Source organism: Carcharhinus amblyrhynchos, chromosome 4, assembly GCF_965287045.1.
Source record: "Carcharhinus amblyrhynchos chromosome 4, sCarAmb.v2.hapA, whole genome shotgun sequence".
Classification (NCBI taxonomy): Eukaryota; Metazoa; Chordata; class Chondrichthyes; order Carcharhiniformes; family Carcharhinidae; genus Carcharhinus; species Carcharhinus amblyrhynchos.
The window spans coordinates 100,990,809-101,009,945 of NC_137327.1; the positions used below are offsets into that span (position 1 = coordinate 100,990,809).

The 19,137-nt window shown below is 41.5% G+C and overlaps 1 protein-coding gene across 1 annotated transcript in view; it reads left to right on the plus strand.

The window, feature by feature from the left end:
- f8 (coagulation factor VIII, procoagulant component) overlaps positions 1 to 13,688 on the plus strand; it is an 80,910-nt gene extending 67,222 nt beyond the window's left edge. The window contains exons 20-25 of the mRNA XM_080187677.1: positions 1,806 to 1,891; positions 2,538 to 2,693; positions 6,589 to 6,733; positions 9,060 to 9,205; positions 9,437 to 9,619; positions 11,670 to 13,688. Of these exons, the coding sequence (XP_080043803.1) occupies positions 1,806 to 1,891; positions 2,538 to 2,693; positions 6,589 to 6,733; positions 9,060 to 9,205; positions 9,437 to 9,619; positions 11,670 to 11,825 (872 nt within the window). The 3' untranslated portion in view covers positions 11,826 to 13,688. The remainder of the gene's footprint in view (positions 1 to 1,805; positions 1,892 to 2,537; positions 2,694 to 6,588; positions 6,734 to 9,059; positions 9,206 to 9,436; positions 9,620 to 11,669) is intronic.
- Positions 13,689 to 19,137: the final 5,449 nt, after the last annotated feature.

A 19,137-nucleotide genomic window follows, 5' to 3' on the forward strand; every position in this document is an offset into this window, starting at 1 on the left:
TTTTGATTTCACTGAAAATACTATTAGATTTGTAAAACTATTAAACAGTCATGTGTGGGTATTCATTCCTATGATTGAAAGGGATTCAGAGTGAAATCCTTGTTCCCTTAATTAAGTTTCTTGGTTTTAGTTTACATTTTAATTTACAAACATAAATGCTATGTCCATTCTACCTGGTTTAAGAGGTAGCTTGTTATCTAGCTCTATTTCTTAATCTTTGTTCAACTGGCAAGTTGACAATAAGGCTGTCCCAAATATCTGAGGATGCCTTGGTGATTATTTTCCAAATGTCGCTGGATTCCGGGGAAGTGCCGGAAGATTGGAAAACGGCTAATGTTACACCGTTGTTTAAGAAGGGTGGCAGGCAAAAGGCGGGGAATTATAGGCCGGTTAGTTTAACGTCTGTTGTAGGAGAAATGTTAGAATCCATGATCAAGGAGAAAATAGCAAGGCATCTTGAGGAGTATTGTTTGGTAGAGCAGATGCAGCACGGTTTCGTTAAGGGAAGGCGTGTCTGACGAACTTATTGGAGTTCTATGAGGATGTGTCTAGGGCAGTGGATAGAGGAGAGCCGGTGGAAGTGGTGTTTCTTGATTTTCAGAAGGCGTTTGACAAGGTACCTCACAAGAGGTTATTACAGAAGGTAAGGGGGCATGGAGTTGGGGGTAGGGTGTTAGCGTGGATAGAGGATTGGCTGTCAAATAGGAGGCAGAGAGTGGGGGTTAATGGGTGCTATTCGGATTGGCGGTTGGTGACTAGTGGAGTGCCCCAGGGGTCGGTGCTGGGGCCTCAGCTATTTACCATTTATATATCTGGATCTGGAGGAGGGAACCGAGTGTATGGTGTCGAAATTTGCTGATGACACCAAGATTGGTGGAACGGCAAATTGTGCGGAGCGTGTGGAGAGTCTGCAGAAGGATCTAGATAGGCTGGGCGAATGGGCCAGGAGCTGGCAAATGAAATTTAATGTTGGCAAATGTGAGGTTGTCCACTTTGGTAGGAATAATGGTAGGAAGGACTATTACTTACGTGGCGAAAAACTGCAGCATGCGACGGTGCAGAGGGACCTCGGGGTCCTTGTGCATGAGTCGCAAAATCCCAGCCTGCAGGTGCAGCAGGTGGTCAGGAAGTTTAATGGGATGCTGGCCTTCATAGCGAGGGGGATTGAATATAAAAGTAGGGAGGTCTTCCTGCAGCTGTATAGGGCATTGGTGAGGCCGCAGCTGGAGTACTGTGTGCAGTTTTGGTCGCCGCACTTACGCAAGGATATTTTGGCCTTGGAGGGAGTGCAGAGGAGGTTTACTAGGCTGATGCCGGAGTTGAGGGGGTTGAGCTATGAGGAGAGGCTGAATAAACTAGGCTTGTACTCGTTAGAGTTTAGAAGAATGAGGGGGGATCTCATTGAGACATATAACATGTTGAATGGGATGGATAGGATAGAGGTGGAGAGGCTCTTCCCGCTCAGAAAGGACAGTAGGACTAGAGGGCACAGCCTCAAGATAAAGGGGGGGCGGTTTAGAACGGAGTTGAGGAGGAACTTCTTCACTCAAAAGGTGGTGAATCTCAGGAATTCTCTGCCCGTTGAAGTGGTGGAGGCTGCCTCGCTCAATATTTTTAAGACGCGGGTTGATGGGTTTTTGATAGGCAAGGGGATTAAGGGTTATGGGGAGAGGGCGGGAATGTGGAACTGAGCCACGACAGATCAGCCATGATCTTATTGAATGGCGGGGCAGGCTCGAGGGGCTAGATGGCCTACTCCTGCTCCTATTTCTTATGTTCTTATGTTCTTTTACTGGATTTTATAGGGAAATGGGGACCACAATTGGCAAGGTTGCACAACTCTGGATTCACCAATGGTTGGCGGAGCAAAGGAAGTCGGCCATGGATTCAGGTACAATTGCCCCCAGAAGATTTTACTGAACTTATTTCATTGCAAGCTTTATTCAGACATATATGATAAACCTGCGCCCAACAATTTGTTATCAAGAGAAGACAATGTCAGATTGCTAACACAACTAGGAGCAACATCTAAATTTAAAGGAGCAGTAAGTTCAAATAGAAACATTACTACTTCCACTGATACACCAATTCAAAATCAGCAAATGACAAGAAACAAGTCTTGTCAGACAAAAACACTAACGCCACGTCCAGGTGTCAGTTTTGTGGCACTAGTCTTATCACTAACTTTGTGACTATTCACTGACATATCCAGTGAACATTTAGATGCATAATCACTTTCCACTCTTTGAACTGGAGAACTAACTAATCCAGGAAGGACACTAATTGTTTTTCTGTTTTAATCTCAGACACGTTCTTCTAAAAAAGTGAGTAAGCTGATTTAAAAATATAAATTTTGAGGTATGTTTGGATGTCCTGCCTTTGCCCATACTTGAATCCCTTCCATTTGTAATATGGGATAAGCACTTACGGCTATTTTATACACAAATTAGTATCTCAAGATATCAAATGCTTAAACAACATATAGTTTTTCAATTGATTGTTGAATTCTAACCTTTGACTTGGTGATATGCTTCCAGGTTGATTTAAAGACACCAATGTTAGTCCACGGAATAATTACACAGGGTGTCCGCCACTATTTTAAGCATCTCTATGTGGATCACTTTTATGTTTCCTATAGCCAGGACACCTACATCTGGAAAAACTACAAAAGCAATACCACCTTAGACATTAAAGTAAGTAATATTTTTCTTACAACAAAAGCAAAATGAATTGATGCCTCAGAGATAAGGTTTGAATTTTACCTTTTCTAAGTTATTATACTGCGGACATTTTCCTTAGTATTGGAAAATGGATTCACTGGTGCTAATGTGGATGATAATTACAAAATGGACAGGATCAATTCAGCCCCTCCTTATCCTAATTGCCATGTCCATTCACTACAATGGAAATGAAAATCTATAAAATGGGATACAGTTTTTCTGACTTTTCCGTATGAGAATGAAAAGGCTGAATTTTTGATGGGGTCCGATGGACACGTGCATTTCCACTGCTGGTTGGTGTACCTAATACCTAGCTATGTCCCACCTCTTGGATTGGGTGGTATAGTCGAACTGTCAGCTCACAAGCAGAAAGTTAATTCAGCGTTGTTGGCCCATTAAAGCCTGTTAACAGAGGCCAACTGGGATTTTCCGATGGACCCCAGGTCTCTGGATTGAAGGAGCAGTGTAGCTGCTTGCAAAGGGCCTTCCAGGGACTGGCCAGATGGGATATGAGGCCTTCCCCACCTGTCTGGTTTCATCTGCAGCTGCAGGCTGCCTGGTGTTCCCCATCAAAAATGGTAGCCGGCCTGATAACTAAGGGCTTGATTTATTTTAAAATTTTAAATAGTTAGAGAGAACACACCTCCATCTTGGGGCACCATCTCTCTCACTTACCTGTAAAGGCATCCTATTTTCCTAATGCCCTCACCATAATACGCCCATTATCATCCTGAATTGAATAACAAGTGTGCCCTCTAGCCGTCATGTGACCAATTTGGGGAAATTCACAGCTCTCCACACAGTGCAAGCATTTAATTCCAATTTGACCCTGATGTCTGGGTCCTGAAGTTTAAGAGAGGTGTTTAAAATCACAAAGGGGTTAGATGAAGTAATTAAGGAGATGGCCTAAGGAAAGGAAAACACTTATACAAACAAAGACCCACAACAGTTATACATTGGCTGCTGAGGGGCAGGTAGAGTCCGCTGCCACTCTATGGGCGATCGTGGAGGGGGGGAGGAGGGGGAGGAGGAAGCAGAGGGTCGCAATTGGTCTGGGTAGCAGAGGGGATGAGTGAATAAGGAGGACAGTTATGTTGTAGGGATGGGGGTAATGTCTGTTGGGATCATTGCTCCCAGGCCGCTTTATCCTGCAGCCTGGGAGCAATGTGACAACGGTGCAATTTTCACTTTTTTTTAACTGCGCATGTGCAGTTCAGAGCTCCAATAGTTTCAGGCACAATAAGCCCCACCCACAGCACGATTCAGACCCGCAATTTTTTTTTAGTCTGAGTGCGTATGGGGACGCCTGAAAGCTAATTGCCAAGTTGGATCGGAATTGCGCCCAGATTCAGCACTTACAATGAAAATGGTAAAATTGGGCTCTTAGTATCAGAGAGACTAACTAGAATAAATTCATAGGGTTATGGGGATAGGGCCTGGGTTGGTCTGTGGTTGGTGCAGACTCGATGGGCTGAATGGCCTCCTTCTGCATTGTAGGATTCAATGATTTTATGATATGGGAGTTGGGGGGCTGATGTTGGTAACCTCGGGGGCAAGTTCTCATGATAAACTCCAGTCAAACAATGAGGAGGATTAGACTAAGAACATAAGAACATAACAAATAGGAGCAGGAGTAGGCCATCTAGCCCTTCGAGCCTGCCCCGCCATTCAATAAGATCATGGCTGATCTGTCGTGTCTCAGTTCCACTTTCCCGCCCCCTCCCCATAACCCTTAATCCCCTCTCTTATCAAAAACCCATCAACCCGCGTCTTAAAAATATTTAGTGAGGCAGCCTCCACCACTTCAACGGGCAGAGAATTCCAGAGATTCACCACCCTTTGAGTGAAGAGGTTCCTCCTCAACTCCGTTCTAAACCGCCTCCCCCCTTTATCTTGAGGCTGTGCCCCCTAGTCCTACTGTCCTTTCTAAGTGGGAAGAGTCTCTCCACCTCTATCCTATCCATCCCATTCATCATCTTATACGTCTCAATGAGATCTCCCCTCATTCTTCTAAACTCTAACGAGTACAAGCCTAGTTTATTCAGCCTCTCCTCATAGCTCAACCCCCTCAACTCCGGTATCAGCCTAGTAAACCTCCTCTGCACTCCCTCCAAGGCCAAAATATCTTCGCGCAGGTGCGGCGCCCAAAACTGCACACAGCACTCCAGCTGCGGCCTCACCAATGCCCTATACAGCTGCAGCAAGACCTCCCTACTTTTATATTCAATCCCCCTCGCTATGAAGGCCAGCATCCCATTCGCCTTCCTGACCACCTGCTGCACCCGCAAGCTGGGTTTTTGCGACTCATGCACAAGGACCCCGAGGTCCCTCTGCACCATCGCCTGCTGCAGTTTTTCGCCACGTAAGTAATGGTCCTTCCTACCAAAGTGGACCACCTCACACTTGCCAACATTAAATTCCATTTGCCAGTTCCTGGCCCATTCGCCCAGCCTATCTAGATCCTTCTGCAGACTCTCCACACCCTCCGCACAATTTGCCGTTCCCCCAATCTTGGTGTCATCAGCAAATTTCGACACCCTACACTCGGTTCCCTCCTCCAGATCATCTATATAAATGGTAAAAAGCTGAGGCCCCAGCACCGACCCCTGGGGCACTCCACTAGTCACCATCCGCCAATCCAAATAGCACCTGTTGACCCCCACTCTCTGCCTCCTATTTGACAACCAATCCTCTATCCATGCTAACACCCTACCCCCAACTCCATGTCCCCCGACCTTCTGCAATAACCTCTTATGAGGTACTTTGTCAAACGCCTTCTGAAAATCCAGAAAGACCACATCCACCAGCTCTCCTCTATCCACTGCCCTAGACACATCCTCATAGAACTCCAGTAAATTTGTCAGACACGACTTCCCTTTAATGAAACCGTGCTGCATCTGCTCTATCAAGCAATTCCCTTCAAGATGCCTCGCAATTTCCTCCTTAATGACGGATTCTAACATTTTACCTACCACAGACGTTAAACTAACCGGCCTATAATTCCCTGCCTTTTGCCTGGCACCCTTCTTAAACAACAGCGTAACATTAGCCGTTTTCCAATCTTCCGGCACTTCCCCGGAATCCAGCGACGTCTGGAAAATAACCACCAAGGCGTCCACTATCACCTCCGCCATTTCTTTCAGAACCCTCGGATGCATTCCATCCGGTCCTGGGGACTTGTCCACAATCAGCCCCTCCAGTCTGTCGAGCACCGCCTCTCTAGTAACAGTAATGTCATTAAGTCCCTCCAGTCCTACCACTTTTCCATCACTAACACCCGGCAAATTATTCACGTCCTCCTCCGTGAAGACAGAAACAAAAAAGTTATTCAATACCTTAGCCATATCCCCATCCCCTACCACTAGATCCCCTTTCTCATCCTCTAAAGGACCAACGTTCACCCTAGCCAGCCTCTTCCTTTTTATATATTTATAAAAACTCTTGCTATCCTTTTTTATATTAAGCGCTAGCCCAGCTTCATAGGTCAGTAATCTAACTTTCCCACAGTCTCTCTGGTGAAAAAATACATCAAATAGTTTCAGCAGCTGATGATGTTAAATGACCATCAAAGAATAATGACCATGAGATTTTCTTGTTTTAAACATGGTTAGAAATAAAACTCCTAAACTTGGAACTTGATAGAAAAAGAAATGTGAAGAATAAATTTCTCCAAGGTTCAATAGACATTATTTTAAGTGGCGTTGTAAGCGGTATATCTATTTCAGATCATTTTTGTAGTTTCAATATTAGTGAAAAACCATGGTGGACTTAATCTAACAGCATATTTAATAATAAACAGATGTCTTTGTTAAGAACCCTATATACATCAGTACTTTCAAGATTTCACATTTCCACTTCTGAATTCCAGATATTTAAAGGAAACACTGATGGAACAGGGCAGGTGAGAAACAATTTCAATCCACCAATCGTAGCCCGGTATATCAGAGTATACCCAAAGCCAAGCATGGGATCCTCAGCACTGCGAATGGAGTTGCTGGGTTGCGATCTACAGAGTAAGTTCAGAGATATAATCCCAGTGATTACGAAAGCTCATTCCAGAATGGTCAGAACTGGAAGTAAAAATGAGAAAACAATTGCAGAATAAAAACAGAAACTGATGCAAATACTCGTGCAGCATCTGTGGAGAAAGAAAAACAGTGTTAGAGTTTCACAGCTATAATCTTTCATCAGAACAGAGAAAAGTTTGAAATATAATTGATTTTAAAGCAAATCGAATGCCAGGAAGAAAAAGGAAAGAGTAAAATATGGTAGGAGGCAATCAAGATTAAATGGCAGCGGGTTTAGTGACACAGAACCAAATGGAGCGGTAATCAGACAACTAAAGAAATAAATCATTTGTTCAGAGTTGTCTGAAAGCAAATAAAAGAGTAAAACTAAAACTAACTAAGAAAATTTCAACAAAAAGGGGGCAGAGCTTCCAAAACAAGTATCTGACATGTTTTAAATGTAAACGGACAGGGTGACCTGGTAAAAGCATTATATTGCCCTGGACTGCACTCATGTGCTTCCTTTTGCCACATTAGATACAACCTTTCTTCTTTGAGATAGCTGTTTTTTCTGCAACAAATTTAAGGAATGGACTTAATGATATAACATGTTGATGCAATAACACGGACAGAGATAAACTCCCCAGCGTTTTCAAATTGATCGGGCGGAACTTTACCACCTCGCCCACCACAGGAATAGCAACAGGTGGGACAGAAAATTCAGCAAGAACCGTTTAAAGATCCATAGACCTTGGGAAGGAACTTCCAGTCTTGGGGCACACACAGCCAGAAAATCCCATCCATCTTCTCAACTGAGTCATCAACAAAAATTTATTTTTTTTTTACATTCATTCATGGAACATGGGTGTCGCTGGCTGGCCAGCATTTATTGCCCATTCCTAGTTGACTTTGGAGGGCAGTTGAGAGCCAACCACATTGCTGTGGCTCCGGAGTTATATGTAGGCCAGACCAGGTGAGGATGGTAGATTTCCCTCCCTGAAAATCATTAGTGAACCAAAGGGGTTTTTCCGACAATGGTTTCGTGGTCATCAGTAGATACTTAATTCCAGATTTTTTTAATTGAATTCAAATTCCACCATCTGTTGTGGTAGGATTTGAACCCACGTCCCTAGAACATTAGCTGAGTTTCTGGATTAGTAATCTAGTGATAATACCACTAGACTATCGCCTCTCCTTAAGTCAACCCATACTACTTGTAAAGTCAGGTAACAGCTTTGAATCTCTGCTGACTTAAAATTCCCCTTTCGGCGTCTAGTAAAATAACATTAATCAAATGAAGGCACAGATAGTCTTGACCTGTAACTCAGGTGAGGGTTTTTAAATATTAGGAAGATAGCTCTGCTATCCTCAACCAACAGGTCTATAATCCTTTGTGATAAAACATAACAATGGGAGGTTGTTAATCAAATGACGGGTTGTAGGATTTGGGTTGTGTTCACAAAACTTCATAAATTAACTTCCTTTCTCCCTCTGCTATGCCTCTTGAAAAAATAAAGGAAAGTAGAGGTCTGAGAGACATTGACCTTCACAAGGTGTGTCACGACTTTGTAAAGCATCATCTGATTGTTCATTGCTCTAATTAGTAAGAAATTGGATTGCTATGGGAGGGAAAAAAGGATTAAAATTAAAAGATTTACTGAAATAGGGTTAAGAATGATCATTCATCAAAACCCATATTGATGTAACAAAAGAAATGGGAGCATAGTTCATTTGGCCCTTAGAGCTTATTCTGGCTGGACAAATTGGGCCAGGACATCGGGGCTCCCCAGTGTCAGATTTGGATGGTACTCCAAAGATGTACTGGGGAATCCTTGTCAGAACTTCCCAGGCAAGTATTTGCATGGCAGTTGTCCAGAAGTACTAACCCGAAAATTATGCAAACTCGCTCATTGTAAAATGGTTACAAAGGGTGGCCCGGTCTTTGAATTACCTTCCAACCCTTTGAAAAACTTTTTCTATTTAATTTCGGTCCAATCCTTTTAGTTGTCATTTGATTGACAGCTTAATGGTTTTCCACACAGCCTCCAGTAGGTTGTGTTTATTTACCTTTCCTTTCACACTTGAATGTACCTCAAGTACTCCCATTGTTCCTAACCATAAAAGAGGAAGTGAAATACACTTAGCTGGTTTGAAGCTGCCTGCAGCTGTGATCACAATCTATAGGCAAAAGGTACATTTTGTTTTGCACCCGCCTATATTTCCAATAAGGGAAACAAACTCTTCCTTTGCTTAAAAGGTTATGGTGAGTTTACCAAGCTTTCTCAGCAACATGACAAGAGTGGTCTCAGGCTGTGTCTCCTTTGTTTCCTAGGTTGTTCGATGCCATTAGGGATGGAGAGCAGAATCATCGCAGACCATCAACTCAGCGCCTCCTCCTTCTGGGTTAGCATGAGTGCTTGGACTCCATCACTGGCTCGTCTCAACAAAGAGGGATTCACAAATGCATGGGTGCCAAAGGTAACATCAAAAACAAATAAACTAAAGCATGTTGGGTATTGGGGAGTGAGTCACACACTGGAATCTTATAAAATGATTTATATCACAGAGATCAGATTCCTAACTGGCTGCATTTTTTAAAAAAAAACTGTATCCTTTGAATTGCTACTATATTATTTCTGCTGCAGTATGTAATCAAAAGAAGGACAATTTTGTGAAATTAAAGTTCCACAAATTGTTTTCTGCTTGCAGAGAAACAATCCACATGAATGGTTTCAGATCAACTTTCAAAACAGAAAAAAAATTACAGGAATTATAACTCAAGGCGCCAGCCACTTGGGGCGGGCAATGTTTGTGAAGGAGTATATTATCTCATACAGTGACAATCGTAACCACTGGACAGTAATTAAAGACAGACAAAACTTCAAGGAAAAGGTAGGTTCTGAAAACAAATCATAATGAGAATCTTCAAGTCAAACTCGTAGCAATTTCTGGAATGTGTGTATAATTGTTGACCAAGGTTCTCATTTATTAAAAACTGCATGTGGTCTGAGGAATTCCTTCTGTATCATAATGAAGCTATCTTCATGTACTCAACCTCCTCCTAACCCCAAGAGATTGTTGCCTATCTTCATTTTCACTTCCCCCCCCTCTCCAACCAAACAAAGCAGACACGGGAGTGAGCTTAACTTGACATCAGTACATGGAAGTGAGATTGCATTCCTAAAATGGCCACTATCATTTGCTTTCTTATAATAGCAAGCATTCAGGGCACCTTAAATCACAAGGTTGAATGAATAAACAGCAAATGTAAAAATAGTTCACATTGTTAACTAAATACCAGTACCGCTGTATGTTTAATTGAGGTAAGGGACAGATGTACAGGAATTGAGACATTCTGAGGCCGGAATGATACAAATCAAACACTAATTAGACCTCAGCTGAAATATTGTGTATCATTTTGGGTGCCATACTTTAGTAGGGATGTGAACACATTGGAGAAAGTGCAGAAAAGTTCACGAAAATGGTTCCAGGGATGAGAAACTTCAGTTATGAGGATAGATTAGAGAGGTTGGGACAGTTCTCCTTGGAAAAGGGAGTTTAAAGTTTATTTATTAGTCACAAGCAAGGCTTACATTAGCACTGCAATGAAATTACTGTGAAAGGAGAAGGCCAAGAGAAGATTTTATCAAAATGTTCAAAATCATGAGGGGGTTGGACAGAGTAAATAGGGGGGAACTGTACCCACCCATGAAAGGATCAAGAACAAGAGGGTACAAATTTAAAGTATTTGCAAACAAAGCAAATCTGATGTGAGAGATACAAAAATTCACACAATGTTTGGGGTCTGGAATGCACTGTCTGGTAGTGGAGGTCAATTGAGGCATCAAGAGGGCATCAGATGATTACTTGAACAGAACCAATATGCAGGGGTATGGGGAACAAGCAGGGAAACAGCACTAAGTGGGAATGCTCGTTTGGAGAGCAGATGCAATCACAATGGGCCAAATGGCTTCCTTCTGTACCATAATGATTCTGTGACATTACATGAAGCATCTATCAAAACCACTCCCTCCAATCTGAACAACTATATTGTTCAAATGTTTTCAACCTGATGTCCTTTATCATTGAAACATTGTCATTGAGCTGCTTTCTTGAACCAATGCAGTCCCTTCAGTGTGGATACATCCACAGTGCTGTTAGAGAAGGAGTTCCAGGATTTTGACCTAGCGACAGTGATATATTTCCAAGTCAGGATGGTGAGTGACTTGGAGGGGAACCTTCAGTGTTCCCAGGTATCTGCTGCTCTTGTTCTTCTAGATGGTAGTGATTGTGGGTTTGGAAGGTGCTGCTTTGGTGAGTTCCTGCAGTGCATCTTATTGATGGCAAACACTGCAACTGCTGTTTGTCAGTGGTGGAGGAATTGAATGTTTGTGGATGGGTAGCAATCAAATGAGCTGTTTTGTCTTGGATTGTGTATGGCTCCTTGAGTGTTTCTTGAAGCTGCACAAATCCATGCAAGTGGAGAGTATTCCATTATCCTCCTGACTTATAGATGGTGGACGGGCTTTGGAGGTTAAGAAGTGAATTATTCGCTGCAGGATACCTCACTTTTGACCTGCTGTGATAGCCATAGTATTTATATGGCTAGTCTGATTCATCTTCTGGTCAATGGTTAACCCCCAGGCTGTTGATAGTGGAGGTTTCAGCAATGATAATGCCATTTGTGTGAATGTACAAACTGGCTGCCATGTTTTCCACATTACAACAGTGACTACATTTCAAAAGTTCTTTTTTGGCTATTAAATGTTTTGAGATGTCCTGATGTTGTGAAAAGTGTTATATAAATTCTTTCATTTTCACAATCGGACACCAGTAAACTCTTCTTCCCAGCTCCACTACAAGATTTCTCTGTGTTAATGACAATTAATTTTCTGTTCCTTGACCAGATGCTGATGTACATCTCAAATTGTTTATTCCACAGATATTTGAAGGGAATGTGGACAGTAACAGCCATGTTCAGAACTCCTTTGATCCGCCCATATTTGCTCAGTATTTGAGAATTCTTCCACGAACCTGGCAACGAAATATTGCCTTACGTGTCGAGGTATTGGGATGCGAAACAGAACAGAGATTTTAAAGAGAAAATAAATGTATAAAAAATGAGCAAAACTAAATATAGTAAAAAGTATTTTGAAAGAAAATGTAATAATAAATAGCCAGAATTCCAAGTTCTGCTTTTCTTCCAGTGTATCATTTCAAGGTATATATGTAAATGTTGCAGTTAGCTAGGGTTTATTGAGATTATGATCACGTGTTCATCCATTCCCTTGCTGTTGGTCACAAAGTTATAATGCATTATATTCACTCTTTGTTTCTCCCCAGAATGAGCCATGAGTAACAATCATGTAAAAATCAATATTTCTAGATGCTCCCAGAAGTATCCAGACTTTATAAAACCTCTCCATTATACATGTGTTTAAGGATTTCAGAAATAATTATGAAGCAAAGACTGATTACTTGCTCTTCCCAAGAAAATACCATAATTGTTGAAGGTTCAATCTGTATCTATTTTGCACAGTCCTCTATTTAAATAAAAAACAAAATACTGTGGATGCTGGAAATCTGAAATAAAAATAGAAAGTGCTGGACCTTTGGATTAAGATCCAAAACTGTGCGTGAGCAATTTTGACCCCACACGCTCCCTCTGTGGGAATGGCAGTGTGTGCCTAAAATCCGGGTTCGCGATTCACACCGGCGAGTTTCCACGTTCCAATCTTACCAGACCCTTGAAGGTGGACTGGTGTGAAACACACTGTGGGATGGCAGAAAGCACTATTTAAAACATTAGCATGTCATTAGCAAGCACTGTCCCTGGGACTTCATATCCACCCCACTGCCCCCCATCCCCCACTGGCCATTCAGTGGGTGCCGGCACTGGTGCCATTTACAACACATTTACATAAGACATGAACCTGTCATGAGGACCTCCCTGGGGCGCGAAGGTGAGTATGGCCCCTGGGGGAGAGGGGCATGGCCAGGATGATTGGGTTGGGGGGGAAGGGAGAAGGGGTCAAAGATTGGGATGGGGGTAGAGAAGTGCCAACCCTTATCGAGGATGGGATGGAGGGCCCCTGAGACATCCGTGGCGACTGGAGAAGGGGATGTGGGGGGCTGGCGGATAGGCAGATTATATATAGGTTGGCGGCCCGATCTGAGCTGCCAGGCTTTGCCGGCTTTTTGGACCTCCCCACCACACTCCCCCCAACCCCCATACGATACTGTGAAATAAATCCCTTCGATTTATTTTAGCGGTGTTGTAAGATTTGGAGAGAAAACCTACCAGTTTCTCTGCAGAGAGACTCATGGAACATGATCTTATGGGCCATTCATGTCATGCTCCCGTTGCAGTGAGGCCAGGGAATTTGATGCCCAGCCAAAGCTCCGTTTGCTGCAGTGGGATGGGAAAATCCCACCAGCATGAACGGCCCTAACGTTCCAGCCATGGTTTTCTCGCCATTTTTTAATAAGACTGAGAACTGTTTCTCTCCACAGATGCTGCCAGAGCTGCTGAGGTTATCCAGCATTTTCTCTTTTTACACAGATTTAAACTAATGTGTTCTATGAGTCAATTCAGAAACAAACAAAACTTACTTTATGGTATCCAGTCCAGTTTCCTAGTTTACTGCCAACTAGTACCATCAAATATTTGAAGTTCTTCATAAAGCTAAAACAAGTCATCCAATTTGTGTATTTCAAGATGTACTGGCAAATTTAACTTTCTTTCATCTCCTTGTATAGAGTATAATTTCTTGTGTTTATCTGCTCAAATGGCCCTACACATGTGAATGTATTTCCTCCATATGCATAGTACATGTTTATATATCCACCTCAGTATCACCTAAATATAGACATGGACAGATACTTATCATGTCATCTGGATGGATGTGTTTTGACAATGTGTTAAAATATTCCAATCTTTCAGTAAATACCCTAAAACTTTCTAATTGACAATTGATTTTTTTCTTTAAGTACACTTCTAACCCACCTGGTCCCTAATCCCCTCTGTGTCAGTGAGGGTGATAGGCATTGTAAGTCATTTATCAATAGAGACCTGCTGCAACTTGCTAGTGAGGAATGACAACCCTAACAAGGTAGAAGAAGCATACAGCTTTTTCTAAACCAAAAAAATCACTTCCTTAAATATGGAAAAAAATGGCCAATTGATCCTGCTTCTTGGTTAATAAGGGGATCAGGAGTTATGGAGAAAAGGCAGGAGAACGGGGATGAGAAAAATATCAGCCACGATTGAATGACGGAGCAGAATCGATAGGTCAAGTGGCCTTATTCTGCTCCTATGTCTTATGGTCTTCTTACATCATCAAGAATTCACCACAACACATTTAATCTCACAAGGGAAGTGAATGACAATATTGAACAAATATCCTGAAATTTCTACTTCAAACCTTGAAATATGTTCATAAAAAGCCCAAAATAACAGTTAATACCTAACATTAACGAACATTAGCTTAGATAAAGAACACCTCAGTCTCAGTGTTGCTACTTTGAAATTTGCCTGCTGTTTGTGTTGTGATAGCGTGTACATTTTCTCAGTGACGTAATGGAAATCCTGGAAGTTGCTATACTGTTGTTCACATATAGGACTTGTCCTTGGAGTCTCCAGGCATGAAAATTAAAGATGTAGTGAAGCAGGGAAATCACGTGGACACTATCTATCTGGTTTTGAGAAACCCATTGATTAAAAAAATAGAGTTCACAGTAATTAAAGAAAAAGACAGGGAGCAATCATGTGTAAAGAAATGGAGGAGGGCTAACTTCAGTGAGTAGAATCTGGCCCAGGTGAATTGGAGTCAATGACTACAGTAAAATCAGTAAATGAGCAATGGAAGGCCTTCAGTGAAAATTTAGTTGGAATTATAGACTTGAGATATTCTCATAAGAAGAAAATGTATTTATCTGAAGCTTTGGCTCTCTAGATGACTACTGTTGTAGACATTGGCACAGAAAGAAGTCTCACAACACAATTTAAAGTCCAACAGATTTATTTGGTATCACGAGCTTTTAGAGCACTGCCCCTTCATTAGGTGATTCATGAGCTTTCAGAGTGCTACCCCTTCTTCAGGTGATTCACCTGATGAAGGGGCAGCACTCCAAAAGCTTGTGCTACCAAATAAACCTGTTTGATTTTAACCTGATGTTGTGAGACTTCTTATTGTGCCTATCTCAGTCTGAAGACAGCATCTCCACATCATGGTTGTAGAGATTGAAATTAAATAGATAAAGGATGCTTATGATACTTACAGTGGGAAACCAAGCTAATACAGGAAGTACTGAGAAAGAATGGAAAAAGGAAATAAAAGGGGCAAAGACAATGCATGAAAGTAAATAGTAGGTAATAGAAAAGGGAACCTAAAAGTCTCTTATAAAGTTTGGGTGAGGATGATGCTTCCTAAATTGCCGAGGGAAGTATAGGTGGAGATAATAATGGCTCTAGTCATAATCTTCCAATCCTCCTTAGAAATGGGTATGATGCCAGATTACTGCAGCTTTGAACATATTTTCCAAAAGGGGAAGGGAATAAACCTGGCAATTGTAGGCAACTCAGCCTGTGTCAATGTCAGGGACGATGTTTAGAGATAAATAATCTGGGTTAATAAATTACAGCCATTACAGGTTTGTTCAAGGCCAAATTGTGCTTGATTACTGTATCATAGAATTTCAATGGTAGAATGATACAGCAGAGAAAGATCATCATTTGACCTACTGTGACTGTGCCAACATTTAGTACAGCTATTTAATAAATCCCACTCCCTATTCTTTCCCCAAAGTCCAGCATTTTTATTCATTCAAGTATTTATCCAATTCTCTTTTGAATAGTACCGATGAATTTGCTTCCTCCACCCTTTTGGGTAGTGCACTCCAGATATAACAACTCACTATGTAAAAATAAAAATTCTCCTCATTTTGTCTCTGGCTTTTTTGGCAATCACCTCAAATCTGTGTCCTCTGGATATTGATCTTTCTGCTACTGGAAGCTGTTTATTTTTATTTATTCTATAAAAACCATTCATGACTTTGAACATTTCTACCAGATACCCTTACAACCTTTGCTCTAAGAACAACCCCAGTGTCTCCAGGTAATTGAAATCCCTCATTCCTTTCAAGTTAATCTCTTTTACACCTGCTTCACATTCTTCCTAAAGTGGCGTCCAGAACAGACTGCTTGAACATATGGCCTGACAAGTGTTTTATAAAGATTTACCGTTGCTTCCTTGTTCTTGTACTCCACCATGAAAATCGAATCCAATATGACAGCTTTCTCAACTCATCCTGCCTATGCAAAGATTTATAAATATACTCCCATCCAGTCAGTCTGTTCTTGTACCCACTTTAAAATTGTATCACGTAATTTATATTGCCTCTCTTTAGTCTTCCTAATAATGTATCACTACACACCTCTGTATTTAATTTCATTTATGTGTCACCAGTCTCTCTATGTCCTCACCAAGTTGTTACTATTCTCAACATACATTCTGAGGTCTGTGGTATCAGCAAATTATGCCCTATTTAGCCAAGTGCTAAATAGGGCACAATTTAACATATAGTTAACATATCAAAGAGTAAATTCCTGAGGAATCCCACTATATACTTCCCTCCAGTCTGAAAAACAACCATTCACCATTATCTTTGCTTTCTGCCCCTGAACTAATTTTGTATGCTGCCACTGTCCATTTTATCTCATGAGCTTTAATTTGAAAACAAGTCTAATATGTGACAATTTGATGAAGAACATTGTTAGCAAAATGTCCTGGACACTGATATGGTCAGTAAATTTGGAGATAACACTAAACTCTGTGTAGGGTTCAAGACAATAAATGACTGCAATCAAATGCAAAATTATTTATCTCTGCAATGTGAGTCACACAATGGCAATACCACTTAATCTGGATAAATACAGTGTCATATACCTTGGTAATACCTTGGTAGGACCAATACAGAAGGAAATTCATTTGCCAGAAAAATGCTAAGTTTTTTTCATACATGAGATGTAGGCATCAATGGCTAGACCAGCATTTACTGCCAATTTCTAATTGCCCTTGAAAAGGTGGTGAGCTGCCTTCTCAGACACTGCAGTCCCTGTGGTGTAGGTACACCCACAGTGCCATTCTGAGGTGTTGCGAATGGTGCTTAAAATTTTGCAATCATCAGCAAACATCCCCACTTCTGACCTTATGCTGGAGTAACTGAAGATGTTTGGGCCTGGGACACAACACCAAGGAACTCCTGCGGTTATATCCTGGAACTGAAGTGATTGACCTCAACCATCTTCCTTTGCAGTAGAATTGACTCGAACCAGCAGATTGCTCATGATTTCCATTAAATCCAATTTTGTTTAGGGCTCTTAAATACTACATTTGTTCACATGCTGCCTTGTTGTCAAGGGCAGTTCCTCTCACCTCACTTCTGGATTTCAGCTCTTTGGTCTATGTTTGAACCAAGGCTGTAATGAAGTTAGGAGCTGCGTGAACCCAAACTGATCATCAGCGAGCAGGTTATTGCAAAGCAAGTCATAGCGCTGTTGATGACCCCTTCTATCACTTGACTGCTGATCAAGAGTAGGCAGAAGGGGCAGTAATTGGTTGGGTTGGATTTGCCCTGCTTTTTGTGTACAAGACACATGTGAGCAATTTTCCACAATGAAAGCGAAAGATCTACTTGTTGTTATGCACCAATAACTGAAAGTTTACAATTGCAAACAATGTCTAAATTTAACTAGCATTGTATTAGTGGACAGCAATCTGAATAATACGCTGCAAAAATGAGAACAAAATGCACATGTGTATATTATCCGACACAAAGACAATCATGTTTCCGGCTCCATCATGCCAGTCTGGAATATAGTTAGCAGGGGGTGTGGGCCTTGCCTATGCGACACAAATTGAAGGTAATAGACTTGATGTGTTCAGTAAAAAGACAATCAACTGCCAGAAAATGTGCAGATTGGATTGAAGTATTTCTGGCTTTGGCGGGCTATTTAATGGCAGAGTTACATCATCGCTGTTCAGTCTTCTTTGATTGTTGGAAGTGCTTCATAGATGAAATACATGCATACTGACATAAATTAATGTTTTAAGAATCTCAGTCTGCTTTCACATTGTGCTGCTAAAGAGGCCAAAATGACCTTTTAAATTATAGGCAATGATCTCTCAATCTGAGTCAAGGCAACTGTCTCCAACCCTACACACTGTAACATCCCATTTCCCGCAGATAAACTCACTACACACTGAGCATCCCATTTCTCAGTGGACAAACTTGCTACGCACTGCAACATCCCTCTCTGCCAATCAGCTTATACTCTGGAACAAAACCAGAGGTTGGTTATAAAATGTGACATTTAGGCATATAAGAAACTGGTATGGCTGCATTTGTTCACGTGAGACTTCATTTGGTCTGTATAACCTAAATATAATACATTTATTTTTCCCAACAATTATCAATCTAATTGCACAAAACATGAAAATGCCATTCTGGGTAATCCCCCCCTCCCAGAATTCGGGATGGTTTGACCCAGTGTGATCACGTGTTTGGGACTCTGTGACATCACAAGGGGACATGTGCGGACAGTGTCTGGTGTGAAGCAGTTGGGAGTATTCGCTGGATGTGCTTAACAGTGCTCTGCAAACTTAGCTCATCAATTTATTGTCATTTACTCACATTTATGGCCTGATAAAGAGGGAGAAAGGAACAGAACCAAGACCACCTCTAGCTATGACTGCCTTTGAATCATAAAAAGTAAAATGGATCTTTATAGCTCCCTTTGATTGAAAGCAAGATTGGTAACAGGTATAAATTGGCAGGAAGTATTTACTTAGACTTAATCTTGGAGAAATAGATCTATGTGACTGCATCCATTGGCTCAGAACTACCAGGAGATAATGATTATTTTTAGCACTGGCCACCTACCTTTGCTGTGGGTTTCTCTGATTGGATTATCTTCAATCTCCACCGTGGGGACTTCCTGTTTGAAATGTGAAAAGCAAATTCAGTCCACCTTGAAGCTCATTAATTATCAAATGCAGATATATCCACAGGCTAGTAGTCATGTGGCACATCTTACCTTAATTAACACTTTCCTCCAAGGGAGCAAAATGCCTTCAGTTTCACAGGACATGTCGTTCATTGGAAACATTCATGAGGAAATGCCCAATGTTACAGAATTGTGTGAGTAATTTTAGCTTGCAGGAATTCCTTTATAATTTTCAGGGTACAGGAATGGACCACCGTGTTGTGCACTGCTTCAGACTTTAGAGATTAGTGTAAATTTAGCGAATAAATATGTTGGTTTACTTTACACCTATGATGTTCCCTATTAAATCAGTTGTCCCTGTTATATTCCTCATTGCATGTCAATTTAGGAAAATGCTTGTTTT